This window comes from Chiloscyllium plagiosum, chromosome 22 (genome assembly GCF_004010195.1).
Source record: "Chiloscyllium plagiosum isolate BGI_BamShark_2017 chromosome 22, ASM401019v2, whole genome shotgun sequence".
Lineage (NCBI taxonomy): Eukaryota > Metazoa > Chordata > Chondrichthyes > Orectolobiformes > Hemiscylliidae > Chiloscyllium > Chiloscyllium plagiosum.
The window spans coordinates 47,107,830-47,129,739 of NC_057731.1; the positions used below are offsets into that span (position 1 = coordinate 47,107,830).

Consider the following 21,910-nt stretch of genomic DNA (forward strand, 5'->3'; position numbering starts at 1 on the left):
CAAAGTGTGTCTTGTATTTTTTTTAATGTTTGAAGTTTGGTAGGGATTAGGCATCTGGAGCGATATCAGTCAAAACTCTTCACCTTGTGCTACACAGTGACTCCTACTGGCGATATCTTTGGAACATCAGTTGAAAGTACTACCAAGCAAATGTGTTCTGTCATAAACTGCAGAAAGCTGCAACACAAAGGAACTTTCAGGTACTTGTGCATTTAACATAGAAAGCTAGCACACAGGGGCAGCAGGTAATCTGGAAGGCTAATGGAATTTGGCCCTTATTCCAAGGGGGGTTAAAATATAAGAGTAGGGATGTCTGACTGCAACTATACAAGGTGCTGGTGAGACCACATCTGGAGTACTGAAAAGTTTTAGTCCCCAATATCATCGGAGCCAGTTCAGGGAAAATTCACTCTGATGATCCCTAGTATGGAGGGATTGTCTTATGAGCAAAGATCAAACAGGAGGTGGGGAAGATACTAAACAATCCAGAGGGACAGGAGTTAAATGTATCTGGAAAAGCAAGGATTGATTAGGGATAGTCAACATGGCTTTGTCTGTGGGAAATCATGTCTCACTAATTTGATTGAGTTTTCTTAAAAAAAATGTCATGAAGAGGATTGATGAGGGAAGAGCAGTGGACATGATCTGTATGGACTTCAGTGAACATAGGAGTTATAGTTAGGAAGTTTACAGATGATACCAAAATTGGAGGTGTAGTGGGCAGCAAAGGAGGTCGCCTCAGAGTATAATGGGATCTTGCTCAAATGGGCTGAGGAGTGGCAGATGAAGTTTAATTTAGATAAATGGGAGGTGCTGCATTTTGGAAAGGCAAATCTTAGCAGGACTTATACACCTTACTGGTAAGGTCCTGAGGCGTGTTGCTGAACAAAGAGACCTTCGAGTGCAGGTTTATAGCTCCTTAAAGGTAGATGGTGAAGGAGGCATTTGGTATGCTTTCCTTTATTGGTCAGAGCAATGAATATAGTAGTTGGGAGGTCATGTTGCAGCTGTACACAACATGTTAGGCCACTTTTGAAATATTGAGTGCAATTCTGATCTTCCTATTGGAATGATGTTGTGAAACTTGAAAGGGTGCAGAAAAGATTTACAAGGATGTTGCCAGGGTTGGAGGGTTTGAGCTATAGAGAGAGGCTGAATAGGCTGGAGCTGTTTTCCCTGGAGCACTGGAGGCTGAGAAGTGACCTTTATAAAGGTTTATAAAATCATGAGGGGCATGGATAGGGTAAATAGACAAAGTCTTTTCCCTGGGGTGGGGGAGTCCAGAACTCGAGGGCATAGGTTTAGGGTGAGGGGAAAAAAATTCGAGAGACCTAAGGGGCAACTTTTCACAGAGGGTAGTGCGTGTAGGGAATGAGCTGCCAGAGGAAGTGGTGGAGGCAGCTACAATTACAACATTAAAAGGGCATCTGGATTGGTATGTGAATAGGAAGAGCTTAGAGGGATATGGGCCAACTGCAGGTAAATGGGACTAGATTAGGATATCTGGTTGGCATTGACAAGTTGGACTTAAGCATCTGTTTCCATGTTTTACATCTCTATGAGGTTAAAACTCTACTTGATGGACTTTAGAAGTATGAGAGGTGGTCTCATTGAAACATATAGAATTCTAATTGGGTTAATAGGGTAAATGCTGAGAGGATGTTACCCTTCATGGGAGAGTCTAAGACCAGAGGACATGGTCTCAGAATAAAGTGGTGCTAATTTAAGATTGAGGTGAAAAGGAATTCCTTGCTGCAAAGAGTTGTGGGGGCAGTCCTTTTGTATATTTAACACTGAGCCTGATTGATTCCCCTACTGATCAAGAATCTAGGATTACAGAGAAAAAGCAGGGAAGTGGGCATGTGTTGGATCAGCCATGATCCTGTTGAATGGCAGAGCAGGCTCAAAGGACTGAATGGCCTGCTCCTGTTCCTATTTCTTATGATCTTATTTTTTGTCTGGCACCAAAGGCTCCTTTTTAAGAGGAGAAAAGGAAACCATCTTCATGTGGCTCAGATTGTCAATCAATTGCCAGTCGTCACAGCAAGAAATATTTGCACTTGGCTGACAGTTACAGTAGCGAACCCTTTAATGGGATTAGATATGGGGACAAAAAGTGAATCAAGCATTGACTATAAAATAAATCAGATTCAGTATTGAACACAAGAGGATTGGGACATCAATATCTTAACTGAGCTAGAGACAGTGTTTCTGTATCCCCAACACCTTTTTAAATGAAAGTGCTTGTGGTAGAAACTGGAATGTGGAAGATTCTCAAACTTAACTCTGCTTCAGGCTCTACTTCTATAGTTGTATGATGTTTGACAGCCACATTGAAGGAAATAATAAAGGTATGTTTGCTATGACAGGCCTGAAAGTGTGATCTATCAGCCTGCTGTGTCTTCCAGGGAGAGGAGAAATGTTTGATATTGTGGTATATTCTAAATTAGAAATTGCTGGAGAAACAGCAGCTCTGGCAGCAGCTATGGTGAGAAGGCAGAGTTGAAGGCGAGACCAGTGACCCTTCAGGTGTGTACTGAAGAGAGATCACTGAACTTGAAATAGTAACTCTGCCTCCTCTCCACAGATGTTGCCAGATGTGCTAGGTTTCTCCAGAAGTTTCTCTCTTAGATCACAAGCATATGCAGTTCTTCATTTTAGCTAAATTACAAAAGACTGGGGTAAAGACCGAGACCAGTTATTGTCAGGAAAGGACCAGAAGGGTTCGAAACAAAATATAAAATGCTGGAAATGCACTTGCCTACTTTTGGATAGAGAAATTGTAAATCTTCCAGGTCAATGCCCTTTCAACAGTTTTGCAGGTCAGCTTACAGCTTTAATGGTTTCATAAGAATTGAGATTTCAGATTGTGCATGGAATGCAAAATGGCTGAAAAGTAGTCAACAGTTTTTGGTCTTCTGCCACACTTCATACCTCATGTCTTCACTGGTTTAATCTTGAGACCTGTACACCCAGCAGTGACAGTTCTTCAAAGATTAAGAATGTTGTTAGAACAAGACTTCCACCTACCTGCTCAGCTAAATGAGCCCAGCTGTTATGAAGGGGATTATTCCTTCCATCAATCACCTGCCCAGGTAACAAATTATTGCGGCTGCCACAGAGTTTACTTGCCTCCGGTCTGAAACTGCCATGTGTGACCTCACAGGTGGATGTGACATTGAAGATGTGACCATTTAATGTAACAAACGGAATGGACTTGGATGTGCTGCCACAAAGCCCTGTCTACTCCTACACAAACTTTCCTCATTCCTGAAGAAGGGCTAATGCCCGAAACGTCGATTCTCCTGTTCCCTAGATGCTGCCTGACCTGCTGCGCTTTTCCAGCAACACATTTCCATCTCATACTCCTACACAGAGTGCTTTAAGGGGAGTGATACATCAGAAAAGTCAGTTTTATGTGGACGGTTAGCTGTCACAGGATTTATCATGCCCACCCCATACAATAATTGAAAGCTGCTGAATAAAAATGGTCTAATTTGTATTTGCTGTACATGTAAACTTCAGTGTTCAAAGTCCTCTGGGTTTTTGGCATTTACTGGCAGGGATGGAGGCTTTTATTGGTTTTTTTGCACAACAGTGCTAGCAATTTCAAACGCTGAAAACCTTTCTGCTCTAAAAAGTGATTATCCTTCTCATTTCGCACTGGATGGAGGTCCAGGACCAGTTTACAGCAGCAACTAAACCCACCAGACCGGGGTTCATAGTCATCTTTTCTATCTCTAGCCAAGCCTTTATTTCAAATGAGTGTCACCTGTGGTTCAGTAAATATCTGTTCTCCTCTCTGTATCACATGGCTGCGTGCTCAGGTGACTGCAGACACTTGAGCACATAATCAATCCAGAGTTGAACTGAAGTGAGTACTTTCATGAACTATTATACCCCAAGACCCCACTTCCCTTCTGTGGATATAAAAATCCCACAGTACTATTGCAGAGAGAAGTAGTGAAGGTGTTTTCTATTCAATCAGTGCAAAGATGTTATTACACACCTCTGAAGTAGATGGGACTTGAATCCTGGTCCAGAGGTAGACACATTACAACTTCACCCCAAAAGCCCAAGAAGCTGGTGAGTAATCCCACCCCCTAACCTGGCCTGTTGATTATGTATCACATACAACTAAAATGGATTATCTGGCCATTGTTTCATCACTGTTTGAGAGAATTTGCTATTTCAAACTGGTTGCTGTGATTCCAATGTGACCGCATCAGAAGTTATTGATCATGAAGGGTCCTGAGGTTGGGAATAGTGAGAGTTCATTTTCAATAAAATGCAGCAAAATATTAAATGATTTCAGAAAACGTTTTGTCCATAACTTGAATGCTGAAGGAGAGATCTGACTCAGCAGTTAAAATGTCAGATAGAAGGTTGATTTTAAACTACTGCAAAGTGGGGGAGACAGATTTGCAGGTTTTGAAATTTAAAACAAATGTCAGGAAGAGTTTCCATAGTGTAGAATGGAATAAACTGTCCAATGGGCTGCTTGGATGCAGTTGCTCTGAGTGGCTGAATTATTGAAAGCAAGGGGTAGGCTTTCTTTGTTAAAATATACAACCTTTTTATATTCTTTACAGCAGCTGAAGGTATGAACATGTTTTTGGTTTGATGTTGAAATACATTTTGACTGGTGATGTTTGCATGTGGATGTAAGGGCAGACACACCCAGGGTGCAGTATTCAGTAAAGGACAAGCTGGATGAGTCATTATATTGCTGAAGAATGCACTTCACTCTCTCTGCCCCCCCAGGGGACTTGCTGTCTCCTCCGTGGTTCCTGTGATTTCCATATCTATCAGCACAAGGTTGGGTACTGTTCCACTGCACCCAAGAAAAGCCCCAGTTTGCTCCCTTGTGTTGTCTGTGATTGTGGGTACCAGGAGTTGACCCCTCTCCGTGTCACATGCTGTAGCTGATACCTCTGCCAATGAGGTCTCTTCATTCCTTTCTGCCTTGACTGGTAATGCTATGGAACAAGAAGTGGTAGATCGAGTCAGAGTTGCATGGAAACAGACCCTTCAGTTGAACTCATCCGCGCCAATATCCTAAACTAATCTAGTCCCATTAGCCAGCATTTAGCCCATATCTCTCTCAGCTCTTCTTGCTCATGTACCTATCCATTTGCCTTTTAAATGTTGTAATTGTACCAGCCTTCACCACTTCCTCTGGCAGCTCATTCCATACACGCACCACCCTTTGCATATTACATACCATGCTCGTCCATACAGCCATGTTACTCTTGCATTGAAGCATAGCTGATTGATTCTCTCTCCTGATCCACACTGTTGCCATTACTTTATAGTTAATAATCTTATTCAAATGTGCAACACAGAAGCCAAGAACACTGCGGCAAGGAACTCAGCTTTTGACACCCCAAAGCCTATCCACTATCTACAAGGCACAAGCCAATGGAATACTCGCAAATGGTTCAGTGAAGCTCCATTTAACAGCCCTGGGTAAAACAGACTGCTTGAATGGTACCCCATCCACCACCTTCAACATTACCATCCTCAACATTTCCTCCTTCCATGATGTGCAGTGACAGGAGGGTATCCCCATCTACAAGATGTGCTGCAGTATCTCACTGAAGCTCCATTGTCAGCACCTTCCAAACATGTAACCTCAACTACAAAGAGGGACAAGGGCCGTAGGTCCATGGAGAACACCACCAATGTAATTTCCCATCAAAGTCCCGCCTTAGAAACCATCCTTCCTGTCACTGGGTCAAAATCTTGAAACTCCCTCCTTAGCAGTGCTGTGGGTGCCTGTCTCACCACTGGACTGTCACAATACAAGAGGGCAGCTTGCCACCATCTTGGATGGGCAATAAAAGCTGGGCTTAGCCAGTGACCCCATGTCTTATGAGTGAATTTTAGAAAGGGTAGCACAGTGGCTCAGTGGTTAGCACTGCTGCCTCACAGTGCTACAGACCCAGCTTCAATTTCAGCCTCAGGCGACTGTGTGGAGTTTGCACATTCTCCCCGTGTCTGCGTGGGTTTCCTCTGGGTGCTCCGGTTTCCTCTCACAATCCAAAGATGTGCAGGTTAGGTGGATTGGCCATGCTGAATTGCCCATAGTATTCAGGGATGTAAAGGCTTGGTGCATTCGTCAGGGGAAATGTACAGTAATAGGGTAGGGAAATGGGTCTGGGTGGGAAATACTTCAGAGGGTCGGTGTGGACTTGTTGGGCCAAATGGCCTGTTTCCATACTGTAGGGATTCTATAAAAAAATATTTATTACCTTTGACTAGATTGGACATCCCAGGGATATGAATGCAATTTAATTTTTATCCTTACAGACCAGAAAGGATCACAGTGTCCAATCCTTTTGCTTGTGCTGAGCTTGCAATTAGAAGTTTGGGGGGGGAAAGAATTCCTGTGAACATGTGAAACAAAGCAAGGGAAATTCACCGCTGCTCAGCATCCCCATGCTGGACATGATCTCTGCTCGTGGCTGATCACCCAAAGACCACAAGTTACAGCACATTTGGACTGAGGAATTGCAGGTAAAGCCTCCCTTCCTGAAACCATTCAACATGGTTCAAACCAGGAAGCACTGTGGCCTGTATATCTTATCTCTCAAGCAACATGTTAATCCACCCAGCAAGGTCATTGTCAGCAAGATTGCAACTTTTGTCTTCTGTACCTGAACTGGCAGAGCTTGCCTCCACATCCTCAGGCCCGTACGTGTGAAGGGGACTTTCAGTGTCAGCTGTATTTCCAATCCCTGATAGATTAACCTCACTGCAATCCAGAGAGACACACACACACACAAAAACCATATGAGCTGGAATCTCTTCACACTAGTTATCTTTACATAAAAATTGGTGAAAATAAATTTCTACAGTTCATGGGTGTGAACATGTTCAGTAAGTATCACTCTTGCCTTGGAGTCAGAAGATAATTTCACAGCTTTGACTACTGAACCCAGGCTGACACTCCCAATGCAGTACCAGAGAGTCCTGTATTGTTGGAAAGTGGCATCTCTTTGATGAGATGCTAATCAAGGACCAGCCTCAGCTGGTAATTTTGCAAAACACTAGTGTTAGCCCTACCTTTCCTCAACAGAGATTGTCTAGTCACTATGGCATTTTTGGGTTATGGGACCATGCTGTGCATAAATTAGAGAAGACAAAGAGGCAACAGCAATAACCTTACAAATATGCTCCCTAGTTTAGAACATCCCCACCCTAGGGAAAAGACCATTGCTGTTCACCTTATCTATACCCCTCATGATTTTATAAACCTCTATAATGTCACCCCTCAACCTCCTACGTTTCAGTAAAAAAAAAACAGCTTATTTTTATAATCCAAGCCCTCCAGCAACATTCTTGTAAATCTCTTATGAACCCTCACCAATTTAATAATATTCTTGCAACTGCGGGGCCCTCAGTACTCCAAAAGCGGCCTCACCAACATCCTGTTCAACGTCAACATGATGACCCAACTCCTAGACTCAAAGGTCTGAGTAATGAAGGCAAGTGTGCTAAATGCCTTCTTAATCACCCTGTTTACCTGTGATGCAAATTTCAATGGATTACGGACCTGATTATGTCTCTCTGTTCTACAACACTACCCGGGGCGATATCATTGATTGAATAAGTCCTGCCCTTGTTTGTTTTATCAAAATGCAATATTTATCCAAATTAAACTCCATCTGCCACTCCTCAGCCCACTGGCCCAATTGATCAAGCTCCCTTTGTAACCTCTTTCACTATCCACTATACCACCAATTTTGGTGTCTGCTGACATACCTGCTGTGTTGGCCCTGGTCCTGCAGGGTCTGTAGCAGCACATCCTGATGTACTGTCTGAATGTGATGAAGGAGTGTTGCTTCCTTGGTGTACTTCTTCCTGCAATGGCCACAGCTCAGCATTCGGGCATTGGTCATGTGGATGTTTCTAATGTGACGGCGCAGGTCACCTGTGGAATATAACACACCTCGGAAAAGGTTCCACGCCCTCTGCTCATTCACCCCTAATTCCCTTTTACTCTGTCTCTTCCATTACCGCCAACTAACTCACTCTGCCAAACCCTGCAAAACAATTTATAAACAATAACTACCATTTGATAAAGCTTTTCCAAGTGACTCTTCTTTATGTAAGCAGATGGAGAGTAGTAGTCACAGCCTGTTTAAATGAGACAAAATGTGTTCACTGGGGAGTCGTCTGTCTTGTGCACACACACACACATTTTTCACCATTTGGTCAGGGGATGGTGACTCAGAGCTAGGTCCATGATCAATGCTATTTCTTTCCCCCTTACCTAGGGGAACAAGAGCTAACTACACGGTTCCTAGCCACTCTCACTAAACAGAGCATGTGGATCAAGCTTGTGCTCTGTGGTTTAACAGAGGAAACCAGCCAACCCACAAAAAGAGCAATCTGATAATGAACTGTTGCAGTTCTGAGGGTCACTGGACATGAAACGCTGACTTGGATTTCTCTCCACTAATGTTGCCAGACCTGCTGAGCTTTTCCAGCAATTTCTGCTTTTGTGCCACAATTGAATGGGATACCACCATACCCAAAATAAGTGCAATTGACCCTGTTACACAGCAGAATGCAGTTGGTATCAGAGACACTATCGCAGCAGAGCATGGTCACTGCTTTCTGCACCATACTAATGTAGTGACCAGTCAATATCACTGGAGAAGACATTGTTTTTCAAAGAAGATGACAGAAAGTCAGAAGCAGTAAAATGCGGAGGGGGAAGGGAAGCAGAGGTGTAAGCTCATGACCATAACACTGAAGTATTCTGTTCCTGTACCATGAAGAATTTACTGGATTGATAGCCCTTGTCATATTAACACGTAGCCCACATGCAAAGGAAGGAATGTATAGAATGGCAAGGGTTACTGCCAGTCTCAGCAATGGAATATATCCCATAGTTGCCACAAGGTTGTTCAGTTTGCAGCTGACTCATCACCAGACATCGCTTACCCCAAGGGACACAGTCACGCAAACGAGAAATCACATCCCTGAGCAGAACACTTTCCCACAAAGGCAGTTCTTAAGATCGGAATTTTTTTTACGAAATGTGGGTGTCACTGTTGAGGCCAGCATTTGTTGCCCATGCTCAACTTTCCTTGAATTGAGCGGCTTGCTAGGCCATTTCAGAGTCAACCACATTGCTGTGGGTCTGGAGTCACATGTACGTTGGAACAGGTAAGGACAGCGGATTAACAGAAAATCTTCCTGAAGGATGTTAGGGAACCAGATACTTCCTTATGACAATTGATGGTTTCATGGGCAACCAGCACTGAGACTATTTTATTTTAAATTTCAGATTTTGTAATTAATTGAATGTAAATTCCAACAGATGCCATGGCGGGGGGACCGGGGGGCAGAATTTGATTCCTTGGCCCCAGAACATTAGATTGAGCCTCTGGGTCACTAGGGTCAGTGACACTAACACTGCAACCACACCCTCCCACCCCCACACTCTCTCTCTCTCTCTCTCTCTCTATATATATATATATACATATATATACATACACACACACCCACACTTACACAGACCCCACCCCTTGCCATACATGAAAGGCTGGGGGTAGTTTCAGGTTCCATCTGAACTTTCAAAGGGCAATTGACCACACTCTTGAAGAACACTAAATGGGCGGGGGGTTTTATATGTTTGTGTTTTTATGGTATGGGAAGTGAGGGGTTGCAAGCTGTACCTAAGACCGAATTAGATCATTCTTTCAAAAGATCCACAACAGGCTTGATGGGCCGAATGGTTCTGTGGTTGAAGAGTGTAATCTCCATGAAGCATGCTGTACAGTCAGATGGACAACCCTGGCTAAAGCGTTGAGGAATCACTGCGTCTCTCAATTAGCTTTTCTCCCATCCCACTTGCCTGTACCAATAGATTTTGTAATTTTTTCCTTTCCCCCAGCAGAAAGGATAATGAACCACTTTTAGGAAAGAAAGAACAAACCAACTTGGTTTTATAAAACAACTATCAGAGCCCCTCCGCCAATATCATTGAAACCGGTCATTATCACAATGCTATTCTTCATTGCTTACTGTGTGCAAACTGGCTGTCCCACTTCCTTCATTACAGCAGTTTAAAAGTCCTACATTGGCCGTGAAACATTGCGGTGGCCTTGTGGTCATGAAGGAGCGATTTAAAAAAAAGCAAGTTCTTTCCAATTCTGATTAATCCACAAATAGTTTGTGTTTGCGTGGAGTAATTTTAATATTACTCTTTCAGCAGTGGCATTTGCTTCCCCCACCCCACACACAGGAAGGTGGCAACGATAGAGATGCGGTGAATGAGCAGTTAGTTAATCTTTATCAGTGGTAAACTGATATTGGTCAGGATACCATAACGACTGGCCACTCCACTTCTCGATTAGCTGGGAGCAGGGGGGAGGACCAAGGGGGAACCAATTCCCATTCCAAAACTGCAAGAAGCGTTCTATAGAAGTGTCAGCACTGTCATTGTCAGTTCTGTCTGACTTCTCCACTTGTGCTCAGCTCCAAGACTATTCTGAGCTACCTCCATCACCAACTCGTTCTCCAAAATAACCAGTGTCCAAGTGTAAATCACCCTCCCAATCCCCATACAAGGAGTCTCATCCGAAATGTGGCACAAATCTGATTGAAGAAACTCAGGATCAATCTTAGCTCTTTGGGTACCACGGTTTCTAATCTGATGCATGACATATGGTTACCAAACCATCTGGCACAGCCAATCAATGAACTATTCAACTCTGGGGGTAATCACAATCGTGCTCAATGCAGATCTGTGTGGAGTCTGTGTACACGAAACCTTCAGCAGGGGTCAGGAGCTCTTTAGCGACGTTTAATGTCAAGCTGATGTTTACGATACCTGACATGTGACACATCATCAAGGGCAAGACTGAGAAAAGCCACGTGGTTCAAAATTACAGGCATTCTGTACATTAAAATAACCAAACACTTTCCGCTGGGTCACATTCAAGTTCTGTCTGTCTCAGATGAGAGGACTGAACAGCTTTTGTTTCTAAAATGATAAATCATTGTGAAGGAGCCTGAGCTGTGGTTATTTCTGGATCTTCTTGCTGTTCCCGTGGAGTGGGGGGGGGGGGGGGGGCAGTGAGGGATACACTGGTGTCCATGCAGCTACACCAGTGTCAAGTGGACAGAGTTTTGATGAGCTCCTACAACCCAGACGATTAGATAGAACCCATCGGGCAAGATACATACACTTGAAGCCAACCCAGAAAGGACGGAAGGTTTGAACCTTTTACCTGCTTAGTCAAAGACCAGTGAGAGGCAGAGAGACGGACATCAACCAGGGAATGGTGACACAGTGCTGAGGTCTAACTCAAAATGTTTGGTGAAAGGGAAGAACTGAATTGAATTTATTGTCACATGTACCGAGGCACAGTGAAAAGTGTTGTCTTGCGAGCAATACAGGCAGATCACAGAGTTACGTAGCAGAGATAGTAAATAATAGGTAAACAGCGGCAAAAACCAAAACACAGGTACAGGCTAATGTTAAGAGTTTGTGAGTCCATTCAGTATTCTGACTTGAGGAGGAGAGGTGATGGCTCTTGCTGAAACTTGACTTGGAATGGGTGTTTGGTAACAATGAGGATTGTAATGGGATTGAACTGTTTTCTACATCAATTAGCAGATATGCAGCAGTGAGTTGCAGGCTGCAGTCCAATCGAGTAGATTGTGGAGATCCCTGCGATACACTCACCGGACTGGAAGAAGGATTTCTGGCACTGGCTGCACTGGAACGGACGATCTTTGGTGTGGAATCTCTTGTGGACCACCAGATCACTGAAATTAGAGTAAATCAAAATATGACCCACAAACTGAAACCAAACAAAGACCTAGGGATCGAAAAGTGCTGGAGAAATTCAGCAAGCCTGGCAGCATCTGTACAGACAGAGAGAAAAACAGTCAACGTTTCAAGTGCAGTGACCTCTCGTCAAACCCTTTTCAGAAGAAGGGTCACTGGGCTCAAAATGTTGACTCTCTGCTCTCTCCACAGATCTGCTGAGTTTCTCCAACATGCCCTGTTTTGAACCACAAGCGAGCCAGGGTGGGGAGGGGGAAGAGATGACCGGTGGCTCAGCCTGTGCTCTCGCAAACTCTCTCCATACCTGGCTCTGAGAAAGCCTTTCCTGCATACGTCACACTTGTGGGGCTGTGTCCCTGTGTGAATGTGAGCATGTCTCCGCAGGTCACAGTGCTGGATGAACTGGCGATCACAGTGTGGGCACTTGTATCTGGCATCTTCCTGCAAGGGAGGGGTGGACAGAGATTGGGAAGAGGAGGAGGGGAAAGAGAGTTAACAGCAGCTGTCTCACTCAGTGTTGCTCAGTACGGCAGATTCACGTTGGCTTTAATCCCTAGCACTAAGGAGACAAACACAGATTGCATTTTCAGGATCCTTAATCGTTGCCACTGACCCAATAGAAGACGTCAGAACAAAGCAAGGACAGGATTAGTTATGGTGCCTCTCGTGTTCGATTCTCAACATCTAAACTTTCTCTCGGTCAACCCACGTGACCCAATCTAGACCAGCCAATGGACATCACTGTGGTCACTCCACAGTGACCGGGCATAGGATGTCTTGTTGACTCTCCCCGTCCCACCACACTGTCAGTCACTTTCACTCTGCCGGTCAAGGGATTAAGAACAAAGGCTCAAGCACAAAATTCAGGCAGGTACCTCCAGAGCAACTCTAACAGAGTGCTGCATTGTCAGAGGGTGCCATCTTTCAGATGAGTTATTAAATGGACGTCGCTTCACTCAGATATCACACACAATTCAAAAGGAGAGCTCCCCTTTCCACGCCGACTTGACCGATATTTATTCCATTCTTAGGCTCACTTACTTATTCAAACACTGCAACAGTGACCAGACTTCAAACGTACATCCTGAAGCTGTGAAGGTCAATTTATAAATAACTTTTCTTTCATATTCCACACTTTGGGGGGAGGGGTGGAGAAACCAAACCAGCCCATCACTGTGAAACATCAATGACTCAATTCCCAGTCACTCAGAACCTTTCCTTGGTTCTCAGCAGAAATGACAGAATTTTCACTCCCCACAAATTTTCTTTCCTCATTCAGCAAAAGCGAAAGGAATTATTCATTCAAAGCTTTCTTAGGAACCACTCTTTGTCTGCCCTGAATCAGAAAGGTCACAGGACATCACATAGCACCATACATAAAACTCACATGCCTATTTTCAAAAGTGGTCTTTTACAGAATTCCAGATGATTTCTCCTTTCTTAACCCACTCCTGGGATCAACCATACAGCCAGCACAGTCCTGCTTGCCATCAACTAACTGGTTGCACAGTCCCAGTGTACAGTTCAGAGTTGAGGGCTTCTTTGAGGCAGAGTAACAGTGTCCCGAATCTCTGGGCTCAAAGACTAGGGTTCAAGACCCACCCACTCCAGAGGTGGATCATAATGTATCTTTACAGGTTAAGTCAAAATATCCACAGCTGGGAGTTTGTTGCTCTGTGGGTCCCAAGTAGTTTTCCTTAGCTCATTCACCAGCTGATACTGTCACTAGTCAGGTGATTGATTGCTCTCAGTTCATTATTACCTTTGAGAAGGTGGAGATGAGCCTGCACATTGAATGTAACGGAGTGCCTTGCTGGGCTATTTCAGGGGCAGACAGGTAACATTACTGAGCTGGAAGCAAAAGGTACAAAAAAAAACCACACCACCCACCTCAGTGTTAACCATGTGGATTTTCTTATGTCGGACATAGTTGCCACGGCGATTAAAGGTCAAACTGCAGAGGTAGCACTTGTACAATTTCCCTTCCGCTTCCACTTCTGGATCTACGTAAAGAAACTATGTAAAGATCTATGTTCAAGAAATATGAGTTCAGGAAGCTGCAGTACTGAGCTGAGAAATGGCGCCAATGTTACCTTGTGACTTTGCCAGTGGTTCCTCTTGGTTTGTCTCCTGCGATACGGTGAAGAGCAAAGAGCCAGATGAGATCACAGTGTCAGCTGTTGCTAAGGTGAACTTCCGTGGTCCCGTCTGGAGGAGCACCTGGGAGTTGAAAGGTCACAGTCTGAACAGAGATTAACACTTGTGATTGGCAAGTGACAGTTTTTTCTTGTATTTGGGTGAGAAATACTACAGGCACAGCAAGTGCAAATCTTCCTAACTGAGGCAAAGTAAGGGTTAGAAACAAAGTCAAACTCCCTCTATTCTTTTAAATCAAAACTAAAGCTACCTCAACATTGTCCCTGTCAAACACTGGTGGGAGAAGGAAAGCATGGGGTCACATACAGAGGAAGGTACCCTTGATACTGTTCCCATCAAACACTCCTAGGACACGTATGGCATGAGGTTAGATACAGATTAAAGATCTCTCTACTCTTTTAAACTGAACATAAATCTCCCTTTACATTTTTAAGCTGAAAGTAACCTGGAAGTAAAGCTCTCTCTATTCTTTTAAACTCACAGTAAAACTTCCTCGACACTGACTGCATCAAATACTTTCAGGACAGTTCAGACAGCATCCAAGGAGCAGGAAAATCAACGTTTCGGGAAAAAGCCCTTCATCAGGAATTCTTGATAAAGGGCTTTTGCCCGAAACGTCGATTTCCCTGCTCCTTGGATGCTGTCTGAACTGCTGTGCTTTTCCAGCACCACTCTAATCCAGAATCTGGTTTCCAGCATCTGCAGTCATTGTTTTTACTTACTTTCAGGACAGTGACAGCACAGGGTTAAGTACAGAATGAAACCTTCTTTACTCTTATAACTGAAAGCACAGCTCCCTCTACATTGACCCCATCGAACACTCACAGGACAGGGGCAGCATGGGGTTAGATACAAAGTAAAGCCTCCTCTATATTGTCCCCATCAACCACTCACAGGACAGGTACAGCACAGCACAGAGTTTGATACAGAGTGAAGCATCTTCTACACTGACCCCATCAAACACTCCTTGAGCAAGTTTCTGCCTCACTGCATTGATTGGAAAGGTTTTGCAATGTTTATTCCTGCAAGTCCAACCCTCACAGCTGTGCGGATGGTACCTGAGTCGGGTGTAGAAGTTCAGTGATCGCTGCGAGGTCCTTTCCGTACATTTTGATGCCATTGGGGAGCTCCAGCATTGCCTCCTGGGGCACCTGAAGCTCCAGGCTCTCGCGGGCCACGGTCGACAAGACTAAGAGGTGACGCTCAGGCCTCTCAGTCAGGGGTTCAGCCTGCTCCTCGGCTTCAGGCCGGTCATTCTCATCCAGGGGGAGGCCTGCAATCTCACTCAGTACCTGCGCTGTCTCCAGAAGGTCCATGTTCTCTGCGGGGAAATAAGTCAAGGGATAGTCTCCATAAGCACATTCAGACACTCCAGTCTGAGCAGAAACCAGAGCTGCACAAGCTGACAATCAGTGGACTTGTGCAGCCACTCAATGCTGCGACCTCCCCCATTGGAAAGAGAACGATCAGCATCAGTTACAGCCCAGCATGGGAGATAGGGACAGCAGGACAATGAGGAAACATCTCAACTACACTTCCTCTGGGGTCTCTTCCCTTAGTCTTTGAAGGGACATAGAGGGAATACAAAAAAAAGGCTTGCATTTGTACAAGCGAGTGATAACACTGTAGCTCTAGTATCACTGGGCTAGTAATCCGAAGGCCCAAGCTACAGCCCTGAGGTCGTGGGTTCTAATCTCACCATAGCAACTGGTGCAATTTAAATTCAACTCAAACCATGGAATTGAAAGCTAGTCTTAGTGATGACCAAGAATTCATCACTGACTATTGTAAAAACTCATCAGGTTCACAATATCCTTTAGGGAAGGAAACTACCAACCTTACCCAGTCTGGTCTACACGTGACTCCAGACCTACAGCAATGTGGCTGATTCTTAACTGCCCTCTCAAATGGCCCGAGCAAGAAACTCAGTTCAAGGGGCAATTATGGATGGGCATCAAATGCTGGGCTTGCCAGTAATGAACAATTAAAGAAGAAAAAACATAGTGTGTTACAGGAAATAAAGGACTGTTGGAGGTGTAATCTCTGATGCACTATAGGAAACATGACAGCCAACTTGTGCACAGCAAGCTCCCACAAACAGCAATCTGATAACAACCGGTTCATTCCGCAGGATGCCAGACAGAATACCCTTGCTCTTATTCCACTTAGTCCCATGGACCTTTCACATTTAACCAAGAGGGAGAATGAGTCATGTTTTAACATCTTATCCATGAAAGGCATGGATCGGTTGAATGCAGTCTTTTTCCCAGGGTTGGGGAATCGAAGCCTAGAGGGCATCAGTTTAAGGTGAGAGGGGAAAGAATAATAGGGAACCTGAGGGGCATCTTTTTTACACAGAGGGTGGTACGCATATGGAATGAGCTGCCAGTGGAAGTGGTTGAGGCGGGTACATTAACAACATTTAAAAGGCATTTGGACAAATACATGGATAGGAAAGGATTAGAAGGATATGGGCCACGAACAGGGAAATGGGGTTAACGTGGACAGAAACTTTGGTCAGCATGGACCATTTTGGGCCAAAGGGCCTTTCTCCATGCTGTAGGACTCTATGATACAGCATCTCTGACAATGCAGCAGTCCCTCACTGGGACATCAAGCCGGATTTTGCGCCTGGAGTGGGACTCAAACCCATAATCTCCAGAATCAGAGGAAGAGTTCATGTGCTAGAATTATACCAGAGAGAACAGTGATGCGGGCAACCATGGAAGTTAGGATTGCTCTCCTTAGAACAAAAAGAAGTAAAAGAGAGTTTTAATTGAGGTATCCAAATTACAAAGGGTCATGAGAGATAAAGAATTGCACAGCAAGTTGAGTTGTAATATGATGTTTGAGAGAGTAGTGCAAGGAGATAAAGGTAGATTTTGCAGTGTTATGGGAAAGAGCAGCCTAACTGGATAGTTCTTTGATAGAGCTGTCACAGGTTCAATGGACACATGACCTCCTGTGCTGGAAGATTCCAAAGAATAAAATTGGAAAAATCTGCATTTGTTACACATGCATGTTCCAGTATTGCTGAAGAGGTTGTATTTATCTTGGAGCTCTGGTCTGATCCCTTGCAGTGCGGACCTTTACCTTTCACTTTCATCTGCTCTGGGCTCTGAGTCGGTGATTCGTTAACCCGGCTGCTTCCTGGAGTCCCAGCCTCCTCCCAAACATCCGGCAGCAGGGTGCCATTGTCGCAAACAGTCATTGGCTCAGAGGCTGAGCTGCCAACCACAACCAGCCCCTCCACAGGGGCCTGGTTGCCTTGTGGCACAGGGAGTGCCTCTGGCTGCTTATCCACTGCAGTGGCAGCTCGGTGACCTTCCTCTCCCTGGGCCGGAGTTGGTTCCAGTGGGAGGCTGTAGGTGTCTGGTTGTCTTGCAGCCTCTGCCATCTCACTGGCAATTATCAGCTCACTCACTGTCGCTGATGGGCACTCTTCCATCTGGCAACTGTTGGCAGCAATGTTCACTCAGTCAATAATGCTGAAGGCAAAATGGCAGATACACTACTTTCCTAGGTTTCACTTCACATTTGGACGTAATAAAGTCTTTTGACTGAACAACCCAATCCTTCCACAACCCCACATACACTCTCCCCATCCATTTAATCCCCTCCCACAACCCTGTACACTCTCCCCTGTCACTTTCTCTCCCACTTACTTACTCTCCTACCACAGTCGCTCCACGTACTCCTAACAGTCTCATCTCCTCCTATACTCTCCCACAGCCCATGCACACACTATTACAGACTCCCTAATCACTGAAGTTTCTGACGGAATGTTCCAAATAAACACTGCCTGATTCCCAGCTTCAGAACGTCACCACACATTTACAATTCTCTATCCTGAAATCCATTATTCCACAGCCAATAATCCTCTGCCCAGTTTCAATAGAATGGAATTGGAATCTTATGGAATCATTTACCACCACAGTTCTCAATCCCTTGCCAATAAAATATTTATTCAAACCAATAAAGTAATTACTATAGTGACCCAGTTAAACACCCCGCTGTTCTACTGTAAACATCAAAAACTGTCTGCACATAAGAAAATAAGAACTAGGGATAGGAACAGGCCATTTGGCTCCTTGAGCTGCTGCCACTTTCAAGAAGATTGCGATAGATCTTTGATCTCAACTCCACTCTCTCATCTTATTCCCATATTCCTGGATTTCCTTTATCTACCTCTGACTGAGTATCCACTGCTCTCTGGAGGAGAAGAATCCCAAAGATTCCTAACCATCTGAGTGAATAAAATTACTTCCTCTGACACTCAAGAAGACTACGTGGATTATATAGTATTAAGTCATTAAGTATACTCAAGGCTTTTTTTTGGGGGGGGGGCATGGAAACGGTGCTAACCCCTGTTCGCTGTACATTTTCTATCATTTGTGAACTCATTTCCAAGTCTGATATTCACAGGACAAGTCTTGTTCAGTGGTCAGGTGGGAGTTGAACTTCTCAATAGATCTTTCATGCCAGAAAAAAAGCAAACTATTTATGATTCGTGCTCACCCTACAATCTTTCAAAATGCTTTCTCTCCTCAGAAGCTATTCACAGTTCCCCAGGAGTTGTTGATGATTATTTATTTTGCTTCCCTGCAGAAAAACACACATACCTATTCCCAAATAGTTTCAGTTACCACCCTGCAGTAAGAGTTGGCAACCTTACTACATAGATTGAGTAAAAAGTGACATCAATGATGGAACCATTGATGCCAAACAGGTAGTGGCAATTCTTTTGAAACCCATCAGGGGACAGTGGGGAATGGATGCAGAGTTCCACTGTGATGGATGCTTAAAGAAAGATCAATATTTCATATAGACACTATTCCCCATACCTCATGTACAGTTTATATTTGACAAAAAGGGAGGAAATTATCAGGACACCAGGTCATTTCATGAAGAGCTGGGATGTCTTTACCTCCAAGTCATACAACATCTTGACCTTGATGAGGAGGTGAAAATGTGTTGCTGGAAAAGCGCAGCAGGTCAGGCAGCATCCAAGGAACAGGAGAATCGACGTTTCAAGCATAAGCCCTTCTTCAGGATTATGCCCGAAACATCGATTCTCCCGCTCCTTGGATGCTGCCTGACCTGCTGCGCTTTTCCAGCAACACATTTTCAGCTCTGATCTCCAGCATCTGCAGTCCTCACTTTCTCCTTGATGAGGAGGTGCCAGTGTTGAACTGGAATGGACATAGTCCGAAGTCACATGACACCAGGTTTTAGTTCAAACAGGTTTATTTCAGTCCACTTCACCTGATGAACAAGCAGGTGAACAAAAATGTGTGATTTCAAATAAACTTGTTGGACTATAACCTGGTGTTGTGTGACTTCTGATGTTGACCTTGAACTATGTATTAGTTACCTCAATGTGGAAGATACAAAAATCCTGGAAAGAATCCCACTTGCACCTTCTTCAGGGCAATTAGGGACAGGTGGAAAATATTGGCACCCTCAAAACACGATGAAAGAATTTTAGAATTAGCAATCATATAGTTAGAACTCCTCAGGTGGTTTATTGGTTGGGGTGGGGGTGAGGAATGGGGGAAGGGGGTAACAAACACTTCCCATTTTCTGTAATCTGTCAACAGCATATGCAATTTTAACAGAATGCAACATAACAATAAAAACAACTTGCAAATGAATACTGATAATTCAACATGTATCACTATCACATACTCAATAAGAAATTGTTTTGGAGAAGTAATACGAAACAGAAAGTCAATAACAGGAGAATGCAATAGCAGGATTAAATTAGCTAAGTGCTAAATTGCAACTAACTTGCAAAAGAGCACTTTCATATGAAAATAAATAATTGCAAAGAGCTAAATGTTCTAAATCCCCTTCTCTCCCCAGTTACAGGAAGTTGTTGTCATTCTCTATCCAAGTGATACTTATTCCCTCCCAATATTGCACTTTATTTTCACTTTGCAGCTGACGCTTCTCTCCCTTTAAAAAGTTTTATTTTTGTTATTGGGAAAGTTTCTTTTTCAAAGTTGATCTTTTTGCCCACCCTGTTAAAAGCGATTCCGCGAAGAACACCAGCAACATCCGCGAAGCTCAAGGCGCCGCCATCATGAAGAACAACGAGAGCACAGCGGCAGGAGCGGCGCTGCCGGCTCCACACAGCACCCCCTAGCCGTCCGGAGGCCCACACTGCAACTAGTGAAAGGAATGTGGTTATACCTTTTCACCCAAGGAACTTCAATGTACATGCCAGAGTCAAGGTCCCTATGCTGTTGATGCTGCATCCAAGCCATTTTTAAAAAAGGATGAATATGTATTTGCATATTTTTATATACTTTATTAGGCACATGTTCAGTTGCTGTCATAATAGCAAAGAAGTAGGCCACTTGCCTCCTCTCCACCATTCATAAGAGTGGGGGAGGCATTTCAATCCCTTGAGCGAGCTCCACCATTCAATATGATCATAACTGATCTCATATCAGTCTCAGCTCCACTTTCCTGCTGGATCCCCACTATCCGTTAAAACAGTATGTCCACATATGTGCAGGTTAGGTGGATTGGCCAGGCTAAATTGTCCAGAGTGTCCAAAGATGTGCAGGTTAGGTGGATTAGCCATTGGAAATGCAGAGTTATAGGATACGGGGTTGAATGGGATGCTTTTTGGAGGATTGGTGGGGACTCATAGAACATTTCAGTGCTGCTGAATGGCCTGCTTCCATTCTGTAGCGATTCTATGATTACTAATTAAAGATCTGTCTCTCTCTTCCTTAAATTTTCTCAATGTTCTGGCATCCACCTCACTCTGGGTAGTAAATTACAAAGATCCAATTAGCTCTGAATCCACACTCCCAGCTACCCCCTCCCTAACCTTTCACTCTCCTAACGTTTTCAGTCCAATATAATTTGAAACTTTATGAAGAGTTGTAAAGGACTCAAAACATGAATTCTGTTTCTCTCTGTATAGATACTACCCACCCTGGTGAGTTTCCCCAGTGCATTCTGTTTTTATCTCTCAGGTTCTTATAGATTTCAATCAAGTCACTTTGTCTAAACTCCAGAGGATAAGAGCCTAAACTGTACAAACTTTACTCATAAGACAACTCATCCATTCCAGGTATGGGTGGTACGCGATACTTCAAATGTGATTTCACCAGTGCTCTATATAATTGAAATATAACCCTTTTACTTTTGTATTTAATTCCCCTTGCAATAAACTACAACATTCTATCAGCTTTCCTAACTACTTGCTGTACCTGCATACTGGCCTTTTGTAACTCCTGCACTGGGAGCCCCTGGTTCCCCTGCATTTCAGAGCCCTCACCATTTAGATATTTTTAATCTTCCTTCACATTTTCCAACATTAGACTCTACTTGTCAGATCTTTGCCAATTCACCTGACCTGTCTGTATCCCTTAGTAGCCTCCTTAATACCTGTTTTTAATTTACCTTTGAGCTGGCAATGCCATTCAATAAATCAAGCTCCTGATACCAGCTGCAGAAGGATGCTCTCTGACACCTTAAATAGAAGATGGGTTCAGAGTTGAAACTTTATTGCTGGAACAGGAGATTCGACGTTACGGGCACAGGCCCTTCTTCAGGAATCAGGTGAGGGCTCTGAAATGCAGGGGAACCAGGGGCTCCCAGTGCAGGAGTTACAAAAGGCCAGTATGCAGGTACAGCAAGTAGTTAGGAAAGCTGATAGAATGTTGTAGTTTATTGCAAGGGGAATTAAATACAAAAGTAAAAGGGTTATATTTCAATTATATAGAGCACTGGTGAAATCACATTTGAAGTATTGCGTACCACCCATACCTGGAATGGATGAGTTGTCTTATGAGTAAAGTTTGTACAGTTTAGGCCTGTGCCCGAAACGTCGAATCTCCTGTTCCCAGGATGCTGCCTGACCTGCTGTGCTGTTCCAGCAATAAAGTTTCAACTTTGATCTCCAGCATCTGCAGACCTCAC

At 44.0% G+C, this 21,910-nt stretch overlaps 1 protein-coding gene across 2 annotated transcripts; it reads right to left on the reverse strand.

The window, feature by feature from the left end:
* Nucleotides 1-4,559: 4,559 nt before the first annotated feature.
* On the reverse strand, nt 4,560-20,094 carry LOC122561304 (zinc finger protein interacting with ribonucleoprotein K-like). Of its 2 annotated transcripts, XM_043712985.1 has the most exons (10): nt 19,992-20,094; nt 17,063-17,424; nt 15,028-15,290; nt 13,906-14,032; nt 13,703-13,815; nt 12,117-12,253; nt 11,708-11,790; nt 7,768-7,936; nt 6,660-6,757; nt 4,560-4,979 (listed from the first exon to the last, which is right to left on the reverse strand). In XM_043712985.1, exons 1-10 carry the CDS (start codon nt 20,027-20,029, stop codon nt 4,744-4,746), a joined length of 1,626 nt encoding a protein of 541 aa, XP_043568920.1. In that variant the 5' UTR covers nt 20,030-20,094; the 3' UTR covers nt 4,560-4,743. The 2 variants fall into 2 exon arrangements, with proteins under 2 accessions (XP_043568920.1, XP_043568921.1); XM_043712986.1 differs by lacking the exon at nt 6,660-6,757 and having other exon boundaries at nt 4,856-4,979.
* Between the last annotated feature and the right edge of the window lie 1,816 nt (nt 20,095-21,910).